Raw genomic sequence first — 21,058 nt, 5'->3', positions numbered from 1 at the left:
ATGATTAGAAATAGAAATCTGTTGATGATTGTATAAGTTTAGTTTAGACAAGGTCGGTAGTTATCGGTGTCCTCATTGTCTCATGTTACTGACCGACGACGCGACTAGTCACGTTAAGACAATGAAGAGACGACACGCCACATTGTTTTAAAGAATAACTTTAATTGAGATTGTCTCACTGGCGAACTCAAACTAATGCTGTAAAAATTTACATTACTTTTACGGTTTAATCTCGCGTTTTTTTGTTGTCATTTTAATATTATTTTTGACGTTTTAAATACTTTGCCGTGTTCGTGGTCATGGATGACTAAAGAGTTATTCCCTCAACATTTTAATGTAGTGCTAACTACCCTTTATTTTTTTTGTGAAGGAATAACATCGTGTAATATAAATCAAACCGGCAAAATAATAATTCGCGTAATTACTGGTGGTAGGACCTCTTGTGAGTCCGCACGGGTAGTTACTACCATCCCGCCTATTTCTGCCGTGAAGCAGTAATGAACGCGTTTCGGTGTGAAGGGCGGGGCAGCCGTTGTAACTATACTGAGACCTTAGAACTCATATCTCAAGGTGGGTGGCGGTATTTACGTTGTAGATCTCTGTGGGCTCCAGTAACCACTTAACACTAAGTGGTCTATAAGCTCGTCCACTCAACTAAGCAATAAAAAAAAAGAAAACTTCTTAAAACTAATAAGAACTAAAAGTTATTTTAGTAAGCATTTTCAAGTACGCTTACGACTCGGGAAAACCGATGAAAAATCTTGCAATTCCATAATATTTTTGTGATGTTGAACATGTACACAACGTATTAAATTATAAGTAACAGGATAATCAGAGATTTTTGTACTTTTTATTGCACAGATAGACACGAACCCAAGGCCGACCGGGTGTTCAGTGGTTAGTGGAGTCCACAGGCATCTTAAACGAGATTGCCGCCACCCACTTCGAGACATGAAACCTGAACGCTTGACTGCTTCGTTCGGTCGTACAAAATTAGTATTAGTAATTTACGTAAATTTATTGTTGATGACACAGAACATTTCACAAAAATACTAAAATTTGTAAAGGAAATGTGCTTTATCTATGTTGAGTTCTCTCTTACGTCAGAATCAGAGATGCCTCAGAACAGTAATTAATTTCATATGTTTCATTAACTATGTGGCAATAAGTACTTGCTAAGCTACAATTATACAGGAAGTAATTACAAAAGACATGGCATGAGATTGATAAATACTTTATAATTAATGATTACGTAAAATAATTCACATCTTGGTCGCTTTCATACAGGTTATGTGATCTAATAAATATGTCTACCAGAGGTTCGAATTTTGATTTAATTTTTTTTTTAAATTCCTTGCAATGGAAACTTAACGTTGCTTTTAGAATTTCCTACACATCTTACGGTGTTAAAAGGTTTGCAGAAACGTAGTAAAAAAAAAAATTGCACGCACGTAAAAAGGTTAGCTCATTAATAAGTTTTATAAAGGACGTCACTGCAAGACTGTTCATATTACAGACCTGTCTCGCTGTGTTAGACTTGATGGCGACATTCAAAGGATTTCACAGACAAAGATTCAGCAGAAAGTGATAACATTAGCTATATCTTTCATACAAACGTTTAGAATAGAGTATACTTGACGTCAACATGAGTTATCATCAAATATCCCCGCGCATTCAATTTTTTAGGTATTACGAATCCATTCAATTCCAAATTCTAGTCTTAGGAAAGCAAAAGGTTATTGATTATTATTTAATATTGATTGAATTTGAATTGATACTATTTAAGATTATTGATTATGATTATTAATTCGATTTTTAAAATGGCGACAGAAACAAACATTCTTACTTCATTACTGGTGGTAGGACCTCTTGTGAGTCCGCCCGGGTGAGTACCACCACCCTGCCTATTTCTGCCGTGAAGCAGTAATCCGTTTCGGTTTGAAGGGTGGGGCAGCCGTTATACTGTAAAAACGGAGACTATAGAACCATATCTCATGGTAGGTGGTGGCATTTACGTTGTAGATGTCTATGGGCACCGCTAACCATTTCACACCAGGTGGGCCGTGAGCTCTACTACTACTTACTGCTTAGATACAAGTTTATCCTCCAAAGCCGTTCGGACGCTGTGACGTTAATTGTCGCCAGAATTACTAAGAGTTTCTATACGCTGAGTAAAGCTTTTATTTGTCACTAAAAAAAGTGCAATGCACATTTTTTTTATTTGAGTATTATGGTGGATTAAAACGCATTGGGTGTCGCTATTCCACTATGTAATTTACGATGGTATTATTTCAATTTACTGTGTCTCCTTCCTCGCTCTCCCCAGCTCCGTTAGATTCGATCGAAGACTTATTAGTGCAAAATTCACTCCACGGTATCCCGAACATTATTCTTCAGCTCCACATTTCCAGAACATTTACCGTTGAGTATTTATTATATTTAGTAAATATAATCCTCGCATCATCGCATAACGATCAAAAATCAAAGCAATTTTTAAAATAGCAATAAATATCATAAACTAGCGACCCGCCCTCGCTTCGCTTCGGAAACATTAAAACACACATGAAACAAAAAAAACAAAAAATTTTTTTTCAAAAAGTAGCCTATGTTCATCAGTGACAATATCGGCTTCTAATGGAAAAAGAATTTTTCAAATCGGTCCAGTAGTTTCGGGGCCTATTCGAAACAAACAAACAAACAAATCTTTCCTCTTTATAATATTAGTATAGATTAGTATAGATTAAAATTCAATCTTAAACAACGGGTAGGTAACCTTCTTAGAATTATACATATTAGCAATGTCGAAACTTGATTTATGAGTAAAATTACATATTCTTTTTTTCAATAACCAGATTGTGGAGTTTCTTTCGATGATTTTGAAAAGGTGGCCTTGACATTGAAAAAGTTGTGTAGAATTAATTACCAATCAAGCGTAGTAACAGTTTATAGCCATATCGGCACTTGGTAACGCGAATCCTCTTACGCAAAACGTCTTGATCAAGCAATATATGACTCGATGAAAAATAGGAAAGCCTTTTGTAAGCAGGTTACCTAGCGCCCCAGCAACTAGGTCTATTGATTTTGCTGCATTAATGCAAATTCAGCTTATTTTACACGCGACTCGAATTTTCCAATTTCGGTATACGCATTCGTATTTTAATAATGTTGTAATAATTACTTATTGAGCTGTGATTCATTCGAAGCCTTCTGTTATAGAGTAAGCGATTTTTTGTTCACCATGAGTCAACCTAACCTATCTAAATTAACGATAGTACGAACCTAATATGCCTTTCGTCATGTGGTGTACAACTCATTTCGTCATACCCTTTGCGTTTAAGATTAGAACGTTCTTTGAAGCATGAATAATTCATTATTCTCAAGTAACCTAATTTCAGTCATGTATCTGCGGAGTAGTGGGCAACGCTCTCCAGGCCAACGTTCTTCATATGTTCGCGAAATCATTTCACGATTCCAAGGAAATAACCTTATTTCGGGATGAGCAAAAATAAACACATGTGTGTTGTACTATTGCACGTGTACGTATATAAACATACGAAACAACAGTACGTCGGCTTCCGTGTTCATGGTCGAAATTGTCACGGTCGACGAACGCTAATGTGAATCGCCCTTTTTCAACTGTCATTCGTAATGTGATTTTTGTACGCGACTATTTCAAATTTAGTTTAATTAAAGCCCGAAAACTGAACTAATTTCTATTTAATAATTACAATCCTCTCACTAATCATTGCTTAAATTCACTGAACAGAAATAAATTGTTAGTTAGTCATTAGCTTAGCAGAAATATCTATACTAATATTATAAAGAGGAAAGATTTGTTTGTTTGTTTGTTTCGAATAGGCTCCGAAACTACTGGACCGATTTGAAAAATTCTTTTTCCGTTAGAAGCCGGCATTGTCCCTGATGAACATAGGCTACTTTTTAAAAAAAATTTTTTTTTTTTTTTTTTTAATTTCATGTGTGTTTTTATGTTTCCGAAGCGAAGCGAGGGCGGGTCGCTAGTATAATAATAAAATAAAATCCGATTCCTACCAAATACATTTAGTCTACATTGATTTTCATTGTTACATTGCAAATGCTTAGATTTAATTTAAAATCAAAAACCGAAGAAAATGCAAAATTAATAAATAATGCACAGTCGACTAGGACTGATGTATTCGTATCCAGCGATGCGAAGATGTCGCAAGTTTTTTCCCCCTGCCTAATCGTTAGCCATTCCAACTTCACGTGGACCGGACTAATGTACCAATATCGTCAGCGGGCATCGATATCAGCAGGTATCATTTTAGAAAAAAAAAAGGTTATATTTTCAAAAAGAAAAATGTAAATGCCTAAAACGTACATACTTAAATACGTAAAATAAACATGTAGGTATAATATATTCAATGATTGTGTTCGTGATACTGTTATTAACGTGAAAACTATTTTTTTTATAAATTATAAGTAGTAAGTATCGCCTGGTAGTGCTGTAATTTTGTGTATGAAATTTATATTATATACGAACAAGTCCTGTGTAATATTGAACGAAATATATTCATTGCATATTTATACTGTGTATGTATAAGTGTTTATTAATTTAATATGTACATATAATACACAAATATATAGTGTAAATATCGCCGGATAAGTATGTACCTATGGGTAACAAACTAAAGACACTATGTTTTTTTTTGAAATATTCCAAATTTTAATTACATTTACGTAATATAAGTCACTTTTTTCTTTGTTTTTGTAAATACAACGGTTGCCTATAAGAGATTGCTTTAAGCCAAAAGACGATTATACTTTTTTATATTATACTAGCTGACCCGGCAGACTTCGTAGTGCCTCAATCGATAAATAAAAGACCTAAACTTTTATATAGAATAAACTTAAAACAAACAAAAGGAATCCGTCCGACGGGGGACACGTCAAAGGGAAAACAAAATTGTTATTTTTATTTAATTCCGAGAATTTTCATATTTTTATACCTTTTAAACCTTCTCTGGACTTCCACAAATAATTCACCAAAATTAGCCAAATCGGTCAAGCCGTTTTCATGTTATGTCGTGACAACGGAAAACGGGTTTCATTTTTATATATATAGATTTCAATGAATTACTTTGGGGTACAATCAAATCAATTATATCTCAATAACTATTCAACATTCTTATAAAATAAAACGGATGTTTTTGAGTCCGTACAAGTTGGATCTATTTTGTCTATTTCCACCGCGAATCAATCTTTCCTTTGTGTATAAAGGCTTGAAGGCTGACAGAGCTGTATATATACTATATAATAAAGAATTTGATTTCTTGTTTCAAGAATTGCTACGTTCTGATGCTACGCTAATCACATAACACCAGGAGAGCTGTGAGATTGTCTGGGATAAGCTCAGAAATCAATCTAATGACGTGCACAATAAGATCTTTTGACGTTTACGTCGTAATCACATGGCAATCTACTTCATTTAAAAATCAAATTGAAAGAAAGCGCAATAAATGATTTTCATTATTAAATATTACGATAAGTAATGTTCCGTATTATGTCTCTTCTATTATGTATCTTCGTGGTAATTTATTATTAATGACTTAATTACTCGGACCTCCCAAGTTTATTAAAATCTTAATCGTTAATAAATCAAAGCGAAGTTGATCAGATTTGTAATCAACTCTAAAATAGGTAGTTACATAAGTAACAAACTGAGAGGAGTCTTGTTTACAGTTTTTGGTTTATTTTTGAAAATAACAAAAAAAGAAAATTTTATCTTGCAGAAAAACTAAATTAATTTATTTAAATTGATTACGAGGAAAAATATCCGTTGTCGGCTAAAGGTAGCTCGGTGACTCAAGCTAATATAAAAAAAAACCTTATCTACCTACTTCCAGTAAACTGCAAGCATCATGCCTAAAATATCAATTGATTACATCATAATTTCCGAAGAGAAACAAAAATTGTATTCTTCGAATTTTTGCAAGACTTTCACACGTTTCGTGCTCATAACATCAGCCTTTACGAAAGCGAGGCCTTATTTAAATTTTAAATCTGAATTCGTTTGAATTGGCCAGTTCACAATAAATTTCGAATATAAAATGGCAACATTATTTCGGTCATTGAATACAACGAAATGAAATCACGTCTCGTTTCCCGCTATTCGTGTTACATTTGACGATCTAAAACGTAAGCGTACGTACGTAAAAAAAAAAAAATACGTATGCTTCGATTATAATAAATCGTGTATCTTTGAACGATCCAAATCTAGAAATTTAATTATTTTACATGCGGATTTTTCGTGTATACCTTGACAATACCTTGATAATTATTATAATATGATGTTACTGTTGACACTGAAATATGTTAATCGCAAATAAAACTTTTATTTACTACAATATTATTTTATCTGTGACAACTTTAGACTAGGGATTCACTATTTCATGTATACCTGCGTGCTATGTTTCTTAGAAGAAAACAAAAAAATCAGAAGTCGAATTTGGACTTTAGACTATGCTAATAGTTTCGTAATTTGATCGATGTATTTATTGATGTGATTGGCGTATTTGACGTTTTATAGATGTCATCCGTTACGGCGCGAATATTATTGAGGCGTAAACGATGGTTATGTTAATTTTATAGTGATGGAAGCTGGTGATTACTGCCGTGTGCTTTATTGTTTAGCAAACGGTGAACATTTGCATGATGCTTCAGCATGAATTGATTTTAGCGTGAAAATCCTTTAAGGCCAAGAATTGTGGGCGATTCGCAATTACTGTTTACAATTATCTAGTCTCGTTAGTCAATGTAGTCACCGACACGATCATTGTATTACGATGTCCAGTATTGATTCCCGGTCTGAGTCATTTGCTTTGTTGAACACATTCAGCATTACGATTTCTGGATGTACCGTACTGTAGTGTACCATAACACAAGAGAAATTATTCGCTTGTGCCATTTAGTGTGAAAGCTTAGCTTGATCAAACAAATTAGTTTGATCCGTTGGGGCCAGAAAATTCTTGAGTGGCGACCGCGTACCGGAAGACGTAGCGTGGGTAGGCCTCCCACAAGATGGACCGACGATCTATTGAGGTTCGCGGGGATCCGCTGGATTCAGGCAGCGCAGGACCGGTCTTTGTGGCGAGGCTTGGGGGAGGCCTATGTCCAGCAGTGGAGGTCTGTGGGCTGATAAGAAGAAATTACTACTATACAGATTTTGTTCGCGAGCGAAAAGTATGACGTTTTAAACGGGTCTGATATAAAAAAAAAACAGAAAAACACCCGATTATTATAAAACATTCAACATAATATTATGTCATTAGATACCAGATCCAGCCATCAGTCAAGAACGTGTTCAATGCTGAAAATTGTAAACATTTATCTGTGATTCGCTGTTTCCTACAATTAATGTGATATGCATTGAATCATTTATAATGTTTATTAATGAGCGGAATATTACAGAATGTTCGTGGATCGTTGTTAATTTAAAACGTTCAAACAATTCAGCTAATGAATGCGCTTGTCTGGGTTTGGGGGGCAAATTTAAAGTTTTGCAAATTAAGACGCTGTAGTCTAAAACTGATTTAGATAGACAAGCTCTTCCAAAAATAATGATGATTTATTTAATGATTAATTCATTTGCTTAGTATTTTGGCGTTGGCCACCCAAACCCATTCAAACAGGACCCTAGGTTCATGGGCGATTGAATTGACGATTGACCGCTTCTAAATATGATTGTATCTTGCAAACAATTTCGTACCTATTGCTTTGAACAGGATCTGACGTTATACGGACTAATTAATTAATTTTGGATTCGTATTTTTCCTTATATATTTTTTTTATTGCCCTTGTAGGCAGACGAGCATAAGGGCCCACCTGATGGTGAGTGGTTACCGTCGCCCATGGACTTCAGCAATGCCAGGGGCAGAGCCAAGCCGCTGCCTACCGCAAAATTATATACTGTTTGTCTCATAAAGCTATTGACCATTAAACCACACCACACAAGATCCCGCTATTTCCGAATTTGCAGATCAGATTCAATCTCAAATTGAGTCAAAATTTGAGACTGAGGGACGGGTTGATGCATTGAAGTAGCATTTTAAATATAAACCGAAAATTTAGAAATACACATATAACAAAACAGTATTCAAGCAACGCGCAACGGATTGATATGAATCAAAGTGATTGTTGACATTAAATACTCAGTAACATTCTATACAATGGATATATATTAATACGTGAAGCAAAAACTTTGTATCCCTTTTTACGAAAATTCCGCGGACGGAGGATATGAAATTTTCCACACTTATAGAGAATATAGAGAAGAAGTGGACAATGCTAATATTTTTTTTAAATAATACATAAAAGATATATTAAATCAATAAAGAAAACGTTACACACACTACATACCATGTATTTGACGCACACACGCATGCATACTATTTATTGTCAAACTTTTGCTCTTGACGTCTGTTGTCAAATTGAGAATAGATTAAATATTGTTTGTCTTTATTAATATTTTTCTATAGTGTAGTCTTGGCGAAATTTGTGATTATAGAAGTATAAAATACAATCATAATAGTGTACAAACTTACAATTCCAATTAATTATAGTCGAATTTCGACTACTGCGGGACCTCTAGTACAATGGAAAAGCTACAGGATTTGCTGAAAAATTAACAAAGCTTACGTCAATCTTAGTAATTTAAATTGCCAGTTATGATTAAATCATCAGCAAATCAGCGACAGCTATTCTGATGTAAACTAATCATTTCGTACAATTTTTTTTAAATAAATTGCTCATTATAATACAAAACAAATTAATGCGGAGATTCTGAGATGTCATTAAATACTTGGCAGCCATTGTCTTTGTTTCCCACAAAGATATTTTTCTTGTAAAGCTGCTAGCTGCTACGAGTATTTTCTGTTTATAAATACGTAACATTGCATCCTTAATTAATAAAAAAATATGTGCATATTCCATAAAGCTAGAATTGAACTAAAGTTATTATTATTAATTTTATTTCTACTATAGACATTCGGCACATATAAATCTATTATAACTAGAGGTCCCGCAGTAGTCGAAATTCGACTATAATTAACTGGAATTGTAAGTTTGTACACTATTATGATTGTATTTTATACTTCTATAATCACAAATTTCGCCAAGGCTACTCTATAAAAAAATATTGATAAAGACCAACAATATTTAATCTATTCCCAATTTGACCACAGACGTCAAGAACAAAAGTTTGACAATAAATAGTATACATGCGTGTGTGCGTCAACTACATAGTATGTAGTGTGTGTAATGTTTTCTGTATTGATTTAATGTATCTTTTATGCATTATTTTAAAATAATATTAGCATTGTGCACTTCTTCTCTATATTCTGTATAAGGGTGGAAAATTTCATACTCCTCCGTCCGCGCAATTTTCGTAAAAAGGGATACAAAGTTTTTGCTTCACGTATTAATATATAAATTCTAATTGTAATGCCTTTACAAAATAAGCTAACACATATTATTTATTTCTTTTTCGTAATCAAGCTATTTATTATTTTATGGCAAACTCCTTAGTTTTATATGCAAAAAACGAATTGTGTGTTGTTAATTTCTTAAAACCAATGTAATGTCGTATTTGAAGTGAACACGTTAGCCTTGAAAATGTATTTTTCTCGAGGTTTTTTGTGACATTTCGCGTGCTAAGGGACGAAAATACAAACGTTTGCGGGTTACAGTCTGAGGGTACATGAGAGTTTTGTCCATGATCCATTCCACTTCAGTAGCGCACTGGAGCATTGACCCATATTCGCAGAATGCGGGACATTTGGCAGACGTTCCGTTATAAATACAACTCTTCGAACGACGATCTTCTCTGTTAGCGACCTATAAGTATAGTGTTTCACTAATTTCGAACCATTTTCCGGTCTTAACGCTGTTTGTATTGCGCTCAGTGCTTTAAATTTTTTATTTATTGCTTAGATGGGTGTAAGAGCTCACAGCCCACCTGGTGTTAAGTAGTTACTGGAGCCCATAGACATTCACAACGCAAATGCGCCACCCACCTTGAGATATAAGTTCTAAGGTCTCAAGTATAGTTACAACGGCTGCCCCAGCCTTCAAACCGAAACGCATCATTGCTTCACGGCAGAAATAGGCAGGGCGGTGGTACCCACCCGCGCGGACTCACAAGAGGTCCTACCACCAGTAAGTACCATTTCCTGTGATCGCGCACTAAAATATGTATGGTACGCCAAACTTGCACAGTCGAATGAGGTTTTGTTTTTAGCTAAAACTATTCGTGCCCAACTATTCATAACAACGGGCGTAGATGTGTTTGGAATTCCTCTCCATAAATTGGTTAGTTTGTTCAAAATTATGAGACTGTTCGATTGCAAAGTACATACTACCTACTACGAATGGAGCTAGGTTTTACGTAACAATTAATTTACTTTGATTGAGCGGTGTTTATTCAGTTTACAAAATCGCTTTGTCTGCTTTGTCTGTTTGTATTTTCTAGTCTGTCAGGAAGACGTCACTTTTCGTTATATAAACGTATTTTTTTATTACTTTTGTATTATATACATGGTCGAAAGAGTTCACGGTCTACTTGGTCTAAAATAGCTACCTTAGCCCATAGATACCATAGCGTCTAAAGGATCCATTGTGTAAAGTCGGGTCAAAATCTCAGTTCCATTCTATAAGGGCTGTCGCACACTTCAAATCGGAATGTATGGTTGTTATCGGCAGAAGTAGATAGTCTAAAAAGTTATTCGTGGTAGGACTTGTGAAAAACAAATGCATATCGCTAGTACTTTTTGCTTGCCACTTAACAAGGTAAGGTCGTCACAATAATAAACCTTTATTCAAATGTAGATAATTTGGACTATTTTCGGTTTTAAAGAAACTAAGTGGGGCATTTAAAACGAGCACTACCTACCCGCACGGGTTTACCACCTCTTTACGGGCTTAACACCTAATACCCTTTCCACCATAGCAACCGACCATGGTTTTTATTGTGTTTTGATTTTATGTAATCGTTAATCAATATTATATTGCCTTTTTTATATTACATGCTTTATAATATGTGTTTTACATTACATTATGTGTATGAATAATAGTAAAAAAAAAAGTTACTATAAAAATACGTTTCAGTCTGGCATTGTTTTACGATCATTACACTATTACTGATGTTTCCAATACTTGGTTACGGAAGACTGTAAAATATAATAAAATGCGAGATTTAACCTTAAAAGTAATTTAAATTAAATCTACGCCTCGCGAAAACCTAAGAAAATATAATATAATCCTGAAGGAGAGTAAAAAAGTATTTTTAAAGGTTATTTAAAACCAAGCATTCAGTTGTATTAATTACTAGCTGACCCGGCAGACTTCGTAGTGCCTCAATCGACAAATAAAAGACCTAAGCTTTTGTATAAAATAAACTTAAAACAAACAAAAGGAATAAATTTTGTAGTCGTCGTGGCCTAACGGATAAGACGTCCGGTGCATTCGTGTTGATCGATGCACCGGTGTTCGAATCCCGCAGGCGGGTACCAATTTTTCAAATGAAATACGTACTCAACAAATGTTCACGATTGACTTCCACGGTGAAGGAATAACATCGTGTAATAAAAATGAAACCCGCAAAATTATAATTTGCGTAATTACTGGTGGTAGGACCTCTTGTGAGTCCGCGCGGGTGGGTACCACCACCCTGCCTATTTCTGCCGTGAAGCAGTAATGCGTTTCGGTTTGAAGGGTGGGGCAGCCGTCGTTACTATACTTGAGACCTTAGAACTTGTATCTCAAGGTGGGTGGCGCATTTACGTTGTGGATGTCTATGGGCTCCAGTAACCACTTAACATCAGGTGGGCTGTGAGCTCGTCCACCCATCTAAGCAATAAAAAAAAAAAAAAAAATCCGTCCGACGGGGGACACATCAAAGGAAAAACAAAATTGTTATTTTTATTTAATTCCGAGCATTTTCATATTTATCTACCTTTTAAACCTTCTCTGGACTTCCAGAAATAATTTAAGACCAAAATTAGCCAAATCGGTCCAGCCGTTCTCGAGTTTTAGCGAGACTAACGAACAGCAATTCATTTTTATTTATTTGATACAGATATAGATAAACGAGACTTTCAATAGCGTAAGTTTGAAATTGTGTTGCCGCCCGCTTTCACTACTACGAAAACAAAGATTCGCGACTTAATTAAATTTCACTTTCATACAAACTAGATCAAAACCGCTATCAACATCCATACACACATATATAGTTTAGTAAAAGCTAACTTATTTTTTTCGTACCTAATCTGATAGTCTAGAGAGACAATGTCAGCGTCATCGTACTAGTAGGTGATCATCACGGGGCTCAAACTCTATTTTTTATAGCATCGACAGATGAATGAACTCACGGCCCACCTGGTATTGTTTTTTTTCCTACCTAAGCTAAGACAGCCTTGAGAGGCTATTTTAGCGTAACCTTAACTAAAAGGTGAGCTCACGGAGCTCAAACCGGAGTGTTGCTAACACTAACCCTAGCAACCCACTGAGAAGATCCGGCGAGAAACTCAATGGGAAAGCTAATTCAATACGTTTTAAGCATACGAGTTCGAAGAACGAAATCTTATGTTTTGTTATTTCTAATTTTAATATACAAAGATGCCTAAACCTAGCTTGTTGCGCCACTATCAATATTGGCTAGTTAAACAAGTGAAACTTGCACAAAATAAATAACCAGTCATTTTATTTTCTTAGTAATGACGCAGTAATTGGCAGCCGGCGGGCCTAAAAAATATGTACCTAGTTATTAAGAATAGTATGTTTTGTTAGCAGCTATTTAGCGTCTCATTAACATACACCTTTCTCCTCAAATAATATTGCAAATTCTAAACGTAACATGAAAGTTTCTTTTGTCTTAGTACTTTCAAAATGTATGATAATTACTACGTATGTTTTGAGATTCCTTTCAACTGTCCATACTAGACGGAGTTTCAGCAAAAGTACAAGTCTTGTATCACTGTTCATATTGACTTATATTGATTACCGAAAAAAAAAAAATTACTTTCGTTTAAAACGACGAATATTTTATTTTCCACCATAATGTTTCTGGCATACTTTTTTTTTATTGCTTACATGGGTGGACGAGCTCACAGCCCACCTGGTGTTAAGTGGTTACTGGAGCCCATAGACATCTACAACGTAAATGCGCCACCCACCTTGAGACATAAGTTCTAAGGTCTCAGGTATAGTTACAACGGCTGCCCCACCCTTCAAACCGAAACGCATTACTGCTTCACGGCAGAAATAAGCAGGGTTGTAGTACCTACCCGCGCGGACTCTCAAGAGGTCCTACCTCGGTTCTGAGTTCTAATTTCAATTTCTCTTTTGTTTCAGTGTCAACATTTCTACCCCAAACATTATGATTTACAAATGGATATTATGATAAGAGTGAAGTGTTGTCAAGAAACTAAAAATCCAAAGTGACGAAGTGCCCTGTAGGTGTCTGTAGTGCTGCGTTCCTTTATCCTTTCAATGCTTAGTGTTTTCAAGATGTCTGACAAGACCTCATCGTCGGTCGGTCCCCGAAGTTTCGAGACGATTTCGGAGGAGGACGTGACGTCACCTTGGGAGAAACTGTTGGATGATGTTAATACTGCCGTTCCTACTATAATTAAAACTAATGCGTCGAGTGCAACGATTTCAAGAATCGGGGAGGAGGTGTCTACGCACCCCCGAGTCGTGGACTTAGAGGCGAACAAGTTGACGCGCTCCAAGAGCCTCAACCAGCGGAGGAATAGCAGCGGCCTCCTCAGTTCCATCCCCCGGCAGCTGCGGCTCTCTCTCCGTGGCGTTCGCAGTGAACCCTCCAGCGTCAAGGACGTCCCGACGACTAGAAACGATAGTGCCCTCAATCTTCTTCTTAAGTAAGTTTTAACGACTATTCGTGCTTTTTGTTTAGGTATTGATTTCAGATCCAATTGAATTTGAATATAGAAATTCTCAAAACGGTAACTAGTGCAACATAAATGCTATATTTCCACACGCCATTGTCGAATGATAAAAGAAATAAACATTGACATTTTCCGCTTTCCACACTTGTATTTAAACGAAGACATGACACAACTCATTACAAATTCAAATTAAAGGCGTTCCACACGTAAAGTGTCCTCACAACGATATGTACGATAACGTTTATAATTGTACTAGGTTAAATAGGACGACTATAGTTAGGAATTTGTTAATAATAGCTAGAAAGGTCAAGAGTAAATGCCTTAGCGGCGTCTGTGAGGCTTAATCCCTCATTTCAAGGTCTCGGTCAGATTTTATTCAATCTTCAATGACAGTCCAACACTAACGTAACCATCTTGATACTTTGAAATGAATAGAAATACACATATCGCTTTAGAAATAAAATATTAAATATTCATTTGAATTATGTAATTATTAACGCTGGCTGTGTAGTAAACAATTGACCTACCTGTAATATGTGTAATTGACTAGATTAATGTGACGCATATGAACGCAATTGTTCAGATAGAGAAATAACAAAGAATAAATTTGCAAATCAATACGACACGTTTACAAGGACAATTGTCGACATAATATGTGTTTCTAAGAACTTTCTTCTTCACATCCAGAGGTGTTCCACGAAAGGTCCTTCCGTTGCCAAAGTTCCTTGCGACCGCCAATTGTCACGAACGATTTCAATCGATAAATTTCTTGTCAAATGAATAATGGTGTTCGAAGGAAACGGACGTCCTCTTTCGAAGTGTTGCGATTTACAGGAAACCCGACGCCGGCCTAGACATTGGGCGAACAATGCAAAGACAATTTTATTGATAGACCGATAAGTACCAAGCACCCGTTTGGGTCGTAAATCACGCGATTTTATTTTTCAATCAATCAAATTTCCCTGGGCTGTTATTGATACGAACTATCCAATTACAACTTGGATTCGTTTAAAAGAACATTGAATTGGATTCGGAATTAACCTCAATGTCTATCACTAGATTTGCTTCCTATACTAATTTTCGAGATCTCTGCTATTAACGTTTTCTTAAAATATTTAATAGGTGCGTCGTATTCTTTGGTCATTCAACCTCAATTAATACAATCGTATCGTTATTGCCATTATTATTATTATCATATAAACCTTTGAGAGTATTGAATCATTTAATGCGAAGTTTTAACTCACTACAGAGTGGTATAGAGTGAGAACCAAATTTCTGACATCATTAAGATTTCCAAGTTAACATTTGAGTAAATTTTTAAAATATCCTCTAGTAATTCATTTTAAAACTAAAAATTCAAGCTATGGATCAGTTTCCACTTTAAATAATGTGAAACTCGTAAGATTGTTTATTGTTCACTGATGCTTAAGCTGTAATTCGTGCCGGTCAGCTCAGAAAGGTTTTATTATAGAAAGTAATGTCAATAGATAGTTAGTTATATGTCTTTATAACGATTGGACGGATTCACGTCACGAGTGTTTAAAGATCGACACGAGGCCATTCACTTCCATAACATCGAAGATGATGAAGAATGGTTTGACGCGAAATGTTTTTATTGGCATAAGCTGGTCAGCGTGTGGCCAATGTTTTACCAATGTTTTGACAAATGTTTGAAGTTGATTGTAAAGTTAACAAACCATAAAACATAAGCAATTACATGCTTCTTTTTCAACGTCATTTGATTTTCCTTATTAACCAGTTGAGGATTCTCAGATGATCCAATTGAATATATGTACTTCATGGTCCTTAATACGCACGTACTGTCTATATTTTAGTTCAGAATGCATTTATTTGGGTTCGAGATACGCAGTTTTTATTCAAGTATAAGACTTACTTCAAACAATTAATTAAAATTTACATTTTGTATTTGAGTTAAATGAACTCTGTGTTCGCCCGTTTTCTTAGCATAGCAAATGAGCTAACGGCTAGAATTCTATACTCTATAATATATTGACGGTATAATATCAAATATTTCTGCTTTGAAGTAGTAATGCGTTTCGATTTGAAGGGTGGGGCAGCCGTTGTAACTATACTGAGACCTTAGAACTTATATCTCAAGGTGGGTGGCGCATTTACGTTGTAGATGTCTATGGGCTCCAGTAACCACTTAACATCAGGTGGGCTGTGAGCTCGCCCACCCATCTAAGCAATATATCAAAAATAATGAAAAATCGTGATCTGCCTAGATCAATTTACATAACAGCTCAAGTGACTTCAGTGAATAATTACATAAAAATAGCATTCGTCCTATCCCGTCCTCAAATACATAATAAGGATTTCCTACTTACCTGCTATAGCTCGTTTCAGAACAGACGACCCAGATTTCAATATTATTCTCGGACTAGTTTAACAACGTTACCGGTCACGCCTACTTGAGGAGTTTATTTCGTCAAGTCGAAGAACAGTTGGTTAGTTTAAAACTACAGCTGTTTAGCTCTGGTATGTGATGAATTCTCAAGTAGAGCCCACTGAGTTTCTCGTCGGATCTTCTCAGTGGGTCGCGTTTCCGATCCGGTGGTAGATTCTGCGAAGCACGGCTCTTGGTAGGGTTCGTGTTAGCAACGTTGTCAGGTTTGAGCCCGTGAGCTCACCTACTAGTTAAGGTTACGCTGATATAGCCTCTAAAGGCTCTCAGCTTATATTAGGTTGGAAAAAAATTATCTTAATTAGGTCAATTAACATCTGCTTTGTTTAATTTCGAAATACATTGTTTCGTTTTTGTATCACATTGTCTTAAAACGGTCTGATGACATGAGCGCGTCTTGAAAGTCTCGTCTGCATCTCACACACTCTCCTTTACTGAAGGGGCGATAATCGACAAGAAGATTAAGACACACAAACGCGTCGTATCGTTTTGGCGAAATTTGTAATGTTTGTTTATACCAGATATATGAATATTATTTCCCGGTACTTTCGCTAATTCGCATTCGATGCTTGTGTAAACGGAGTCTTAATTCACGGACTTTAAGTTGAAAATTGCTAATCTTTAATTACAGTTGCCAGATTTAAAACGAATAGATTTCACTGTTTATATAACAATAGGAATTGTAAAGGTCTCAACGCTTAATCACAATTTAATTCCAATTTAAAATGTGGTTTCCATTTGATCTGAGATACTGCAAAAAGCACGGCGCGACTAAATGCAAAATTAAAATCGACCTTGGAGCTTTGTAATTATGGACTAAAATAGAAAGATATGTGAAGATATTTCTACTACAAATGGATAAGAAAGTGATCAGCCCTCAGCTGAATTGTGAATCAGAATCTAAGTATATATATCGTTTTCTCTGAAAACGCCTTTTCGAGACCCACGTCACACCTATATACGTCACGACTTTGTGTGGTCGAGTTTAATAAATCAATATAAATAATAATTCAAAAATGAACCACTGAAGTACATACTTGTACATAAGTGTATAATTGTATGAAGGTATATAAGTGTAGGTATACTTGTATGAACGTACATACTTGTTTTTACTATATATAATAATTACAAGCACGTATACATCTATTGAAAGGCGAGGTGCTAAACACAATGCAAGTAGTCGGCTGAATAAACAGTAAATCTTAGAACACGTTTAGTGTCATAAAATGTATTCGGGGAAAATTCTGAAAAGAAAATGTTTGCTATTAATGATGCACACGAATATGTGTCATCTGCCTTTGTTATTATAAACTAACGTATTCCTTTTTGTTTGAGCTATTGTTTGAGAATATGAAAAGCTTATTTTCAGAATTCTTACTTACGGCGACATTATTTTATTCATAATAGGAAAAGAGATTAATTGGTTGAAAGACGTATTTTATAGACGTGATTTCAACTGTACAATTTCATATAAATCATGAATGGTTTCATAACAAAACGAAGGCAATCTCTTCAGGACTTTAAGAACATTTTCTTTGGCAAATATAATAACAAATACGAAGGCAGTATTTTTAGGACTTCATTGAAGAAGATTTTCGTTAACAAAGATAAATATATATATATTTTTTTAATTGTTATCATTGTCAGTCGAGAAATCATGAAAAGATTGCCAGTTACTAAAGTGGTTTTAATGTTTCAAAACAAACTCGTGACGAAACCGCTTTGATAATGTTCTAGTAACAAATTTAAAAACTAATGTACATAGATTTGTATTTAAAACTATTTTCGATCACTTAACGGACTACGACAATGATTTTACCACATTTTTTTTGGGAATTTACTTTAGATAATCATATTTAAAAAAATCGTACGAATATTGGATTTTTTTATTTACAATCAAAGACAACGACATCATTTATTAAATTCTAAATATCAATCTACAGAAGTTCGTCCTTATAAACGCTGAAAGAATTTTCATTCATTAAAAGATAAAAAAAACAAGACATCAAAAGAGACGAAACACACAAAACCAAACACTAATAATAAACTACAAAAACCTTTTTATTCGACCCTTTGCTTACGTAATAACTTTAATAAGAAAAATCGAATTAGTTCCAGAAAATCAACTCTAATTCTAATCTCTAATTCAGATGACGTCATACGAATGAATCATGCCTAAAATAATACTTATAGCGTTATACAACACAGAAGCTGAGTAATTCATATCACTTGAACTATAAAAAAGATATCGTTGAAAATTTATACTAACCGACCGAACATCTTTTTTATATTATGAATCTGTTACTAACGTGGAACTCAATATCTAAATTGGCTAATCTAATTGGCTTCTTAATATTTTTTTACAATCTATTTTTTTATTGGCCTTGTAGGCAGACGAGTATACGGCCCACCTGATGGTAAGTGGTTACCGTCGCCCATGGACTTCAGCAATACCAGGGACAGAGCCAAGCCGCTGTCTACCGTTAAGTATTCTCCACCAGCCTCGCCAATTCCAATACACCTTTGACTTAATTATAATGCTTCAAAGTGGGCCGGTGTGTTCAAATTGTCCTTTCTGTAGGTTTGGTGGACTGCATAATATCAGATGATAATCTGCATGTCTGCTCACCTGTGTTAACAAAAAATAAGAAACAAAATATGCATCTGTTCAGGAGCTGTATTATATCTTAATAAGTAAGATCTTAATTGAGGAATTATATAGAAAATAGCACACATATCGTAAGAAAAAATATATTTATCAACTAGTTGGTTTTCTTAGTTTTAGCTTGCGTCAGGCCACACAAAAAAAGGGTAAATGAAAAGTAATTAGGGTAAAGAATATACTGCTTATTCAATGTAGTAATTAATCCGATATTTTCCTTACCCAAACAATTTCTGCAGACCACGATATTTTTTTTGTTCTGTTAGAAACAGCAAACGCTTTACGTTCGCAAACGAATAATGATTGATGACTATGAATTTTATGTACCTAAATGAAAGTGTGCATTCATTGACCTCCATTTTTCAGTGGACACGTCCGTGACCTCTAAGTCTCGTTACGAATGCTCACAGTGTTCACTTAGAGCACCAAAATATCTACCTCTTTGATGGCATTGAACTCAATATGACTACCAATAACAACGGAAAAAATAAAATATTTACAAGTAAAATGTTGCGTATCTCATATTACGTATATAGAGATAGATATATTTTTATACTAGCAAAACAAATACCTCGACTAGAATGTACTTTATTGTTACCCAAAACAATAATTACATTTCTTATCACTAAAAACAAACAGTCGACCGTTTTCAAATACAAAAATGATCTGGAAAAGATGTATGTGTTTAATATTGAGGAATAAACAGACGTCGTAACCAAAAAGCCTTTTCTTTGTTCTTATTAATCATTTTAAATAATGTATTAATTATATATTTGAACAAGAACCACATGCTGATCGTGACGGATAAAATACGAAAACGCTTTGTATGGTTTTTACAGACCGCATACGTATTATAATCCGTGTATTTTTATACCATAAATTACGTTACGGGTTTGAGGTGATTAAGCAGTCATACAAGCTCACGTAAGCAATACAGCTGATACAAGTGGGTACAGCGACCGGTTCTGCCAAATTCATTCATCCCTTCTGAAATATAACGTCATTTATTTTTCTTTGCATTAAGCAGAGCTTCTCGGTGAGCATGAAGATTAACATTGATCCTAATTAATATTCTCGGTATATTTTCGTAAAAGATGACCAACATATTTTTATCCTACACAGTGAAGTTGCCTAAATAACTTCAAAGCATTCAAATTCACTCAGAAATAATATTTGTTAAGTACTGTCTATCCTCTATCGCATAACTTTTTCTAGAAGTTCGAGCTTAAGGGATTTACGAAAAGATCATGCTAGGTATGCATATATTTATTTTTACGTGTATATGTGATCTATATTACATGCATAGGTAATTGATACAATCAATGGGGTTGCTGTAATTTTTTTTTTTTGTTAGAAATCAAATCAGTGATGCTATTAGTAACTAAAAGTCACAAATATGTCGCGCAATTAGTGATGTGCAAATTTATAGGAAATATAGAGAAAAAAAATTATATAAAAATTCATTGAAACAGTTTCGCAATCATACGCTGACCCGAAACTATTTAAGGACTGTAATTCCACGTCAGTTGATGCGTGCTTGTGGAGATTTGAAGTGCGGGCGGCATCTTGTTGAGCAACCCGTTAGTCTATTGGCGAGACCAATGAGGCGATCAAAACAAAACTAATCTGTGTAACGGTCCACTAATCTATCTCCAATCTAGTGAAAAATGTACAGCGTGCTTAGTGCGAGTTTTTTAACGTTCTCGATAGCGTAAAGGTTAACCCACTTTTCTCATTCCCGATCCTGCGGACAGAATGGAAAGCAGTCGACGTCGCCCCAAACACGTCATTTCGGATCCTCCCGATCCACTAACGGTGCTTTTAGGTACCTCAAGCACCGGTCATAGTTCTCGTCGAACCCGTCGCTTGCGACGAAGGGCTCGACGAGTAAATTAACCCTCAGACACAGCCCACTGAGTTTCGCGCCGGATCTTCTCAATGGGTCGCGTTTCCGATCTGGTGGTAGATTCTGCGAAGCACGGCTCATGGTAGGGTTCGTGTTAACAACTTCGTCAGGTTTGAGCCCCG

General features: G+C 35.2%; 1 protein-coding gene across 5 annotated transcripts in view; it reads left to right on the top strand.

The window, feature by feature from the left end:
* Positions 1-21,058, top strand: part of LOC114240588 (inward rectifier potassium channel 2) — a 63,328-nt gene that overhangs the window by 11,122 nt on the left and 31,148 nt on the right. For all 5 annotated transcript variants that reach the window (XM_028171174.2, XM_089734414.1, XM_089734415.1 and 2 more), the window contains exon 2: positions 13,387-13,916. In XM_028171174.2, coding sequence (XP_028026975.2) covers positions 13,525-13,916 — 392 coding nt within the window. In that variant the 5' untranslated portion in view covers positions 13,387-13,524. The remainder of the gene's footprint in view (positions 1-13,386; positions 13,917-21,058) is intronic.

The sequence above is a fragment of the Bombyx mandarina genome, chromosome 17 (assembly GCF_030267445.1).
Source record: "Bombyx mandarina strain Sakado chromosome 17, ASM3026744v2".
Lineage (NCBI taxonomy): Eukaryota > Metazoa > Arthropoda > Insecta > Lepidoptera > Bombycidae > Bombyx > Bombyx mandarina.
The sequence above is the reverse complement of the archived record's forward strand: the minus strand, read 5'-3'. Positions and strand labels throughout refer to the sequence as shown.